We start from the raw sequence: 10,000 nt of genomic DNA on the forward strand, positions 1-10,000 counted from the left end.
ATGAAGCGTTTTTTAACATGAGATCTGCAAAATTAGCTAATAGCTGAGAAGTACGTAAAGTTTTACTGCCAAACATTAAACTGAAAACAACATCAGCAAAGTGCCGTTTTAAGGCTTGAAATATTTGTGGAACTTTGCTCTGCAACACACGTTGGTTGATAAAGGATTAGAAATATATTGGCGGCTAATTAAAATTCAGAGTAAGAATCTAGGTTTCCATCGAGGCCTGCGAAATAGCATTTTCAACCATTGGCCGGCTATGAGTCCTCTGAAGCCATCTAGAGAGGTTAATTTTAAATTCACTTAGAAACACATGAAAACCTTCACTGAAAGATGGAATTAAACGAGCTGAGGCGAATTGTGCTTAGCTTTTATTTTCTTCTTTTTTATTTGTGATATCATTTTTATATTATTTTTCTACTCTGTCAGGTACGCCCTTGCGTATTTGCGTAGGGAGAATTTGCGGCTGCCGTGGCACTAAATTACAAGCCTTCGCGGCGATTTTTTAGAGTTTCAAAGCTACTATCTATCAAAGAAAACCTTGAAATTCAAAAAGGAATAGCGACTGCATAAGTAACACACCCGAAGTATTATCGCACCTTGGCAGCTCTATTTTAGTCTCACTTTACTTTAACACACATTATATTTTTTGTTAATAGTGTCTGTAAAAAATACATAAAAAATATATATATAAAGTGCGTAACACTATAACTAATAGTGTAGTAACTATTTCACCACGCAAACTGACGCAAAGAGCGACTCTGAGCGACGTATCATTCGTGATGGAATTTCAGGTTGCGTAAAACAAAAACATAAGCAATTAGCCAAAAATGTTTGCCGTTTCATATTTTAAACACAGTAAGTTTGAAAGAAATTTATCATTATTATCAATTATAAGTCTGATTTTGTCTGTGACTAAATTCATGGGCTGCTTTAATAAACGTTTGAGCCTTATTACTGACTAACCATAACCCTAAAGTTTTCACCTTATTTGGTCGTTTCCAATGCTGGAAGCCTATCCAAAGAGCTTCTGTGTTTTTTTATTGTTTAGTCTGAGACCAGAGATTTAGGGTTAGGAACTGGCTGAATTGTATCTCTTCAATAGCAAACATTCTGAGACCGTTTCAATTGAACCAATAAAAATTTATTCTGACAAGTAAAATAACCAACAAAAATGTTTTCAACGGGGTGGGGGTATGGAACCAAGCCTACTTTGAGGGTGTGGGATGATGGTAGCAGAAAGAGACGATCTTTGTTTGCTGTGTGTTGTACAATGGTATTGACTGATTCCCTTAAAGGGGATACTGTTCAGCAATGTCATCGAGCAGCCTTCGAAAGCATCCATTTGGGTGAGGCTCACCATACCACCTTCGCCACGTGAATTCCTGAAGGTATTCAATGAGAAAGTCAGGGTTTGTGTTTCCCTTCATTTTCTTAAATTTTTCCTTTGCCGTACACCAGTTGCTTTCAGCATTCTGTGTATGGACTCCGGTTACTGGATCGACAAAATGTAGAGAATGATTCACCGCCCCGTGTTGTAAGCCGAGTCTTCTCTGGAGTTGCCGATATGCCGCCCACTGGTCCGTGTGCACTATGGAGCCAGGCTGAACCTTCCGTTGAATAATACGCAAAAGAGTCGCCGCATTGCGTCGCCTTACGAGCTGTAGGTATGGTCGGGCTGGAGCATACTGTGTATCAAACAACCCCAGTACCCATCTTTCTCTTTGAGGCCGACGCCCCCTGTGAAACTGCAAAGGAATAACAATTACAGCTCCATGAATTAAAATATTATGAAATATTATGAAAAGAATCATTGGAAATACGGTACATTAAAGATGTGAGGTGACGGAGGTGATACGACGCGCTCAGTCCGGCTTCAGACCGAGAACAGTACTGTTCAGTAGCGTAGAAGTACTGTGAGTGAGATTTTTATTTTGTAAGCAGTAGACTAGTTGTTAGGCGGCTAAGGCTTAAGCACAGTGATTCGAACCACTGGAAGGCCATACTTCCTATTTTCTTACCTTGGACTTGTGATTAAACTTTGATTCGTCGATCTGCACAATGACACCTGGTCCGCCTAACTGTGGAATCGGGTGGCGCAGCAATGCTTCCCATGCAACTTGCCGACACTTCCGTGCGAACTTGACTAAAACTTTCTGTGAGGCCGTTCCTTCAATTTCCATCATTCGTAGCGAACACTTGTGCGCCCATTTCCAGAGAAATTGCAACTGCCTTGCGATTGAAATTTTGCTTCCATAGAAATACGAATGTACTCTCACAGACGAAGAGCGTCGACAACGGTGACATCTCCTGTTGAAAAGTAAAGTTTAAGCTATATAGGTATGTTCGGTTCCAAGGGTATAGTTTTTAACCATTTTGTTCTGAAATAGGGTGTTCGTTGTGAGTTTGAAGCCCAAATGGTCTGAAATAGTTGAAAGCTATCGAATTTTAGCTCAGGTCGGCAGGGAAAATACCGTAAACTGCCGCTTATAAGCCCATCCGGTTACCGCTAATGCTCTAATTAGAGCCCAGCTTCCAATAAGCGCCTCGATTCGAATTACTGCGGCCCTCCAAAGGCTTAAAATTTTAAATAACCGCCCCCTTCAAATAAGCGCCCCCCCCCCCCCCCCTCTCCGAAAAAAGAGGTTCAGTACTTGCCGGTACGATATATGAGACGTATACGTGAATGTTCTTCAAAGTCGTACGGGTTTGTTTCTAATTTCCTCGATAGCAATATTCATGAAATATCCTAGAATTACAAGGCCTTTTTCAAGTTTTCTGCTTCCAGTGACTTCAACCACACCCTGCAGAACACGAAAGCGTTTTGTGAACGTTTAAAGTTTCACAAAAAAAAATTTTCTATCACGTTGTTTGAGTATTTATATCACAGGGAGCCCTCACATCGTTTTTTAGGAAAAAATAAAAATTATAATCTTTCCTTTTGTTTTGTATTGGCCATTTTGAATTTTAAATGCGCGACGCGCTGGTCTGGGAGCGAATTAATTATGCGCGGTCAGATGGTGCGATGTCTGGAACCGAGAAATCTTCGGAAACGCTCGGTCGGTCGTAACCTTTATATTTTTGACAAGGGGTGAAACTCTTTTTAGTCCCTTCGAATTTCTCATGAATACGAAGACAAATATCTCTACAAATTGAACAAAAATTTGAAGGCAGAAGGACCAAAGGTTGAACTAATTATCCTGTAACTTATTAGAGTTGTTCCGCACAAGATGCAAATTTCCACTTTGTGACTTTAGGCATGCAAATTAAACCGGCACCTTGTGACCGGCGTTCTCGATCACGTCTTAATTGTGTTTGAAGACAATGCAGTTCTTTGTCTTTAAACACAATAAGGCGTGATCTAGAATGCCAGTCACAAAGTGCCGGTCTAATTTGTATGCCTACAGTAACAAAGTGGAAATTTGCATCTTATGCGGAACAACTCTATTTTGTCTGAATGTTTCTAGCTGTGCAATATTGATGCGTCGTTTCAAAATCTTTGATTTGGTCGCATGCTTCGGCCAGTTGGGGTACACGGAAGTAAGAATTTCAAATGCTTGATTGACATGTGTAAAGCGGAAGTGAATAAGATTGTTTGTTCTGATTGGCTCTTTATTATTCCGGAATTAGGTCTGTTCAATTCCGGAAGTTTACTTGATTTTGTTACGGAAACAAAATAACCATGTGAATGCGGGGAAATGTACAAAAATGAAGAACGCACGTGCAACTGCATAGATGTTGCTCTGCTATAATTAGGCCTTTTGTTTCCCGATGTTTTCGTTGCTGTTGTTTAGCTCTCGCTCAACAAAGGCCTTAATGAACAGAACAATAGCTATTCAGCAGAACGATTCATGGTCATACCCAATATGCAAAACGGTGAACGTGGGGAAGACGAATTCTTCCTGTTCATTTTTAACGGAACATGAACGACGATCACAGCACTTGGAGAATTTGCTTATTTTATATTTTGAACTTGAACACTTTCTTTTATATCAAGCTAGAGTAAAGTTGTGAATCAGATATGAGAATCATCGATGAATTTTTTTTTAATGAAAGCTGTCTTCGAAGTTGCTTGAAAAGTTGTTACCAAAATAATAAAAATACGACTTTCCCTTTTTTTTTAAAAGTGCCTTTTCGGAGTTAAGTTTCTTTAGGGACTTCCTCGGTGATTTTACCTCGACTTCCGGCTCTTTCGCTTTTACTTCCGGTTATACAATGCGATTCTACTTCCGTGTACCCCAACTGGCAGAGACACACGACCATGAAAGCTTGAAGTTGCACCCCTTGTCAAAAATATAAAGGTTACGACCGACCGAGCGTTTCCGAATATTTCTCGGTTCCAGACATAGCACCATCTGACCGCGCATAATTAATTCGCTCCCAGACCAGCGCGTGGCGCATTTAAAATTCAAAATGGCCACTACAAAACAAAAGGAAAGATTATAATTTTTAGCAGTATTGAGCATTTTAAGGCTTCATTTAAAAGAAGTAGACTAAAAACATATTTCGATCAACAGCCTTATTGCTCATTTGGAAACATTTTTTTTAGTCCGCTTATACGTCCATCGGGATATAACCCATCCATTTATAAACTAGCCCATCCAAAACCCCTTGCGAACAGGTATAAGCCCTGGACTTGTAAGCGGCAGTTTACGGTATGTAAATTGGAATTGAAATTACTTACCAAATGTATCCGTCCCCATTGCGCGGGTGGCGAATGAGGCGCATTGCATTCCTACAATTCCCGCAGTTGACATTTCTTTTCAGTAGTCTGTTCCTTTGCAACCAATTTATAAGGCGGAGTTTTCCTCTACTGCTTGTTGCAAAAATAAGGGGACAAAGAACTTCCCTAAAAAAGTTGGGCATTTTAGGAAGCTTGGCTTTTGATATACAATGTAATTCGAATCACTTTGAATGAATGTGCTGAGAACAAAACTCCTAACGGCAACGGCATGACAGCCCGTCACGTGCGTGTGCAGGACTTTGGTTCTAATCAAAGTTAAAACCACAAACAGCGATCGCTGACGAGGGGAACCGTGTCGCAAAAATCCCCATTGTTAGTGTACCATGATCGAGGCCAATGACCAAAACGTATTTTGAATATTTTCATAATCAATCAGGTACAATGAAAAAAGTCCAGTATTGCAGGCCCAGAGGAAAAACTGATAACACGAAAAATTGACTACGACCTGGAAACGCAAAATGTATATAAGTTTTGCATCTGTTCTTTGTTCGCATAATCCAACACCCAAGTTTGCGGCAAAAAAGTAATTAGCGCGGGAGATAAGTCCTTTGAAGAGTGCGCAACTAATTAAACCGTGTCACTTTTACACTTTTTTATAATGAGAGAATTCATACAGAAGAATTTTTCTTGGAGACAAGCCACTTTCCCACACTCCATGATATCGACCCCAAGAGCGACACGGGATAAATATATATAACTCTCAGCGGAAAAAGATTCGATGCAGCTGCATTAGGTGTATTCGAGAACATTAACGCGTTATGGCTTCACGAACAAAAACATGTATGATATGTGGTTTATCGGATGGCCACACTCTGATGAACTGCCCTTACCGATGCGAGTTTTGCGGCGTGTCGGTGAATTATTGTGAGTGCCATGATTCTAGTATAGTGAACAGCGTTTTGGCGTTGGAGACCCCCGAAAAGGCGGACAGAAGTACCGAAACTTCAACATCGAAACCAGCACCGCCACAAGCAGCCCGTGAGAAACGTAAAGGAAGTAACGATGAATGGTAAGCAAACTATTCCTAATTGTAGATTTTGTTTGCAAATAGTATATGCAGTAAAATATATGGATGATTGGAAAAAAATATCGATGGCTATGGCCATCAATCGAAATGAAAGCTTGTTTGGTCATTTGTAGTACGACTTCAAGTAACGCGAGTTTGTATCGAGTCGACTTAACATGCGTATCGAATCGACTTTGACTTGTCAGTATCGAAACGACTTTGTATCGAAACGACCGGACTCCATCGAAATTTATCAGTGTGTGGAATTATGAACAGAGGAACTAGTCTATAATTGGAGCTAAATTATAGATCGCCACTAATAAACTCTATTATGAATAGGCCCTATTTCTTACATTCGTATTTTATTGTATTTACAGGTGTGGGACAAGCAATAAAACTGGACAAAAGAGGCCAGAAAAGACAGTGCCCGAAAAGAAATTCAAAGAAGCCAAGAATGACCTGCAGGCTGCTATGAAGCAATTGAAAAACTCGGAAGAACTCAACAGAAAGAAGGAGGAGGAATACCAGGAAACGATCGCCGCCATGCAAAGACGCATCAAAGAACTTGAAGGTATGTAGCATTTTTTGCACGGTTTATTGTCCACGCTACTGGTCCCATTTGTCCGAGAGTATCTCTGAATTATGCACTGGGATCATGTTTGTCATGATTTGGCGCGGTTTGGTGTCAGACTATCATTATATTTCGATGCTTCGACTATATTTTCGCCTGCTGACAGGCGCTAGAAAGGGAAGGGAGAACGTCAGCAGGAATCGGATGCGGGGAAAAGGTGTGAACATTGTTAAGAAATCAAAAGTTTTGAAATTCGGCGTTGTTTAACAGGAAAATATTTCTTTTCATTTTATTACATCCATCTTTCTACTTTGAAAAAGTTGCGCGCGATGTTTCTGGGGTGGACGTACCTTGCAACATCGCTCAACGGGGGAGTCATAAGGGCTGTCCAAAAAACCGCAAAACCGCATGGAAAAGTCTAAATGCAAAACCGCGCATGAATGCGTTACTGAAAACAGTTATGCACGAAAACCGAAAACCGCATAGTCTTGTTAAACTGCAAAAGCGCAAGTTAAAAGAAATTGTTTGCAAAACCGCATTAAAAATAATCCAAAAACCGGATTACTGCAAATCCTTATGCCCCTCCTCCTCAAAACTTCAAATGTTGCATTTTCTTTTCACCGCAGAATGGTTGCACGCCAAAATGGAGCGCAAAGTATCCGCACTAGAAAGACAGAGTATTCAGTAGAGATGTACACAGGCTGCAACTTCGTTGTGAACGATGCGAAGACGCGGAGTAGAACAGAGATTCTCAAGGGGCGTGTAGATACCACATACGCACGTACGCACGTGTATACAGCTGAAATTTGAAAATTTCTTTTCAATCTTACGAAAATACTCGAGTCAAATCGGATTCAGTCGGCATATTATCGATAATGACAAATTGCTCCAAATGGTAGCCCAGTGGGGATGACAAAGATAGACGAGCAGGGGGTGGGTTGGTAAATTTTCCGACTTTTTGCAACTTTGTCTTTCTGTGCAACGCGCGCGAAAGTTTGACCAAGCGCTTTCGCGTTAAAATGCTTCCGTGGTCAACTGAAAAAAAAACTGATTCTGCCCAAACGGTTTCACTATGAAATTGTTTTGTGCCTAATGGCGGCTTTATTTTGCTGATTGAATGACGCGTCACAAAAAAGTGAAATTCTGACTAAGCGCTAAGCGCTTCGCTGTGGATTATAAGGGCGGCTTCATTTTTCCTTTCGAGTGATTCGCTGTTTGTTATAATGGCGGATTTTCTTTGGACTAATTATTTGTGTACCACGCGCGCGAAAGTTCGAACACTGTTCTGACCAAGCGCTTTCGCGTTAAAATGTTTCTGTGGTCTTTGAACTGCTTCTGCCGAAGCGTATTCACTATGAAATGGTTTTGTGACTCAAATTTTGTAATAATGCCGGCTTTATTTCGCTGATTGAGTGACGCGCCCCCAAAAAAGTGAAATTCTCACTAAGCGCTTATCGCTTATATGGATCCGACCCAAAGTTCGATATACTTTTTCGAATACAAAAACATGCGTTGAAAACATGGCAACGTTAAGCGTATCAGGTATTTTTAATCGATAATTTCATAATTTCATTCGATCATAATATCGTACAGGCAACTGAAAATGCAATATTTTTTTGTAGAGTCGGTTAGCAAGGGCAAGAGTAAACAAAAATCAGCTGCAACTGAAGTGGACACTGACGATGGCCAAAAGTCTGATACTGACATGGGGGAGGTCGATCCTATGGAGGACGGTAATTGGGGAAAGGAAACAAAAGACGATGAAGACGATGAAGACGATGAAGACGATGAAGACGATGAAGACGATGAAGACGATGAAGACGATGAAGAGGGAGCTGAGCTTGCTCAGAAAAAGACTAAAGGTTAGTTCGTGTGCATGACTGAACAATAACTGGAACATAGCTGATTTATATACAAGTCGAATCCAATGACACTTTCCCTCGGGTATTTGACTTGCTATTAAGGTTACTGTCAACAAAATATGGTCATAATTTTCCCAAAAAAAAATTGGGGCTCTTTAGTTAGACAAAAATTACAAAATCTTAAAAACAACGCGAGATATGCTAGAAAGAGTGTTTTATGGGAACTGGCGAAGGACAGCAAAATGGGTCATAATCCTAGTTTGGAACCGGCATCCTATTGACAATTTCGCGCGCAAAACTCCATGCGAATCTCGAATTTGCATGCCCAGGGGGAGGACTCTCTAATGCAAATGACGGGGTTGCTCGTCGTTCATTTTAAATTTACCCTTAAAGATACCAGTTTTTAGCTGTAGGTATCTTGATTTCCTTTCTTATCGCTTTAGACAACCGATACAGAATGACAGTGGTTTCTTTATTGATATTTATTCGCAAGCAACCTAAAAAGATAGCCTGAGAGCTAGAAACGTGAGATTTTTCTCCTGGAAACCGTAAGCGAGATAGCAATCCCTGATTTTACCCCTAAGACATGTTGACCAAACATGACCTTATCCCTGGGAATTGATATTTTCCTTATAAAATGTCGTAGTCAAAACCCATTGTGGGGTCAGAGAATTACCATATAACATTTCAAACATTTGCAAATTATTTCAGAAACAAAAAAGGTTACATTCACCGATGACTGAACTTAAACTACTCCATTTTCTTTCAGAATTACCGATATCAGGATCTAATCTGGAAGGTTTTCATAAAAGATATAAAGGCGTCCTCCGAATTTTACAGAAACATCGCTGTTCCTTGACAGAAGCTATGCGACGCTTTGGCATCGCACGGAACACGTTAAGAGATTACATTGGCCTGTGTGAGCTCAAGATCGTGGACCCCAGGAGATATGAAAGAATTGTGGGGACTGAGCGCGAGAAGACAGGGAAAGTATCCGCCAAGATTATTGAATGTCGTTGCAGGGCTGCTTTGAAAGAATTCAAAACTCGCTTGAATGAATTGAAGGAGGAAAAGCAGCTCCTTCCTTTCTATCCAAAAGACGAATTTTACTCCTAATCATTTTTCGCGAGGCTCTGGCGAAAAGTTTGTTAACTAGGATTATTTTCTTTGACGTTCTGTTGAAAGCAATAGGTTATTTCAAAATGTAGGGGGTTATTATAACAAACAGTAGATCATAAATATGTAACTGTAGGATTTCGACAGAGCCTCAGCTTCTTGACTTCATTTTTGTTGTTTTTATATGTTTCAGTTGCCTTACCCGGCTGGGGGAGTAAAAATTATATTAGCTTTGTGATAATAAGGGTTAATGATTTTTAATGAATTTTTTTAAGGCTGGAGGAGTAAAAATTATTTTAGCTTTGTGATAATAAGGGTTAATGACTTGTAATGAATTTTTTAAAGGCTGGGGGAGTAAAGATTATATTAGATTTGTGAGAAACGATTTTTTTTGTGAGAAACGATTTTTGATTTTTAATGAATTTTTTTAAAGGCTGGGGGAGTAAAGATTGTCTTAGCTTTGTGATAATAAGTCCAAGGACCAGAAGTACACTCCAGTTTAGGCCGCACAAGGTGTGGGTCTAGCTATAGTAATTAAATTAATTAAAATGCGTACCACCAAACACCACTATCTGCACCAACTGACAACAGCGACAACAAGTACAAACATGTATTCGACTGATTGTATTCGACTGATTGCACCATCACTTGCAATCGTGACAGCTGATGACGTAATATCTGATGACGTAATGGTCTAAATC

At 40.1% G+C, this 10,000-nt stretch overlaps 1 protein-coding gene across 2 annotated transcripts in view; it reads right to left on the reverse strand.

The window, feature by feature from the left end:
* Nucleotides 1–10,000, reverse strand: part of LOC137989763 (uncharacterized) — an 11,547-nt gene that overhangs the window by 97 nt on the left and 1,450 nt on the right. The window contains exons 1-3 of one of the 2 annotated variants that reach the window (XM_068835426.1): nt 4,685–5,309; nt 2,022–2,310; nt 1–1,748 (exon numbers count right to left, since the gene is read on the reverse strand). The exon at nt 1–1,748 is cut by the window's left edge and continues 97 nt beyond it. In XM_068835426.1, the coding sequence (XP_068691527.1) occupies nt 1,293–1,748; nt 2,022–2,310; nt 4,685–4,866 (927 nt within the window). In that variant the 5' untranslated portion in view covers nt 4,867–5,309 and the 3' untranslated portion in view covers nt 1–1,292. Of the gene's footprint in view, nt 1,749–2,021; nt 2,311–4,684; nt 5,310–10,000 lie in introns of those variants that run through there. The other variant, XR_011121022.1, reaches the window with a different exon arrangement.

The sequence above is a fragment of the Montipora foliosa genome, chromosome 2 (assembly GCF_036669935.1).
Source record: "Montipora foliosa isolate CH-2021 chromosome 2, ASM3666993v2, whole genome shotgun sequence".
Classification (NCBI taxonomy): domain Eukaryota; kingdom Metazoa; phylum Cnidaria; class Anthozoa; order Scleractinia; family Acroporidae; genus Montipora; species Montipora foliosa.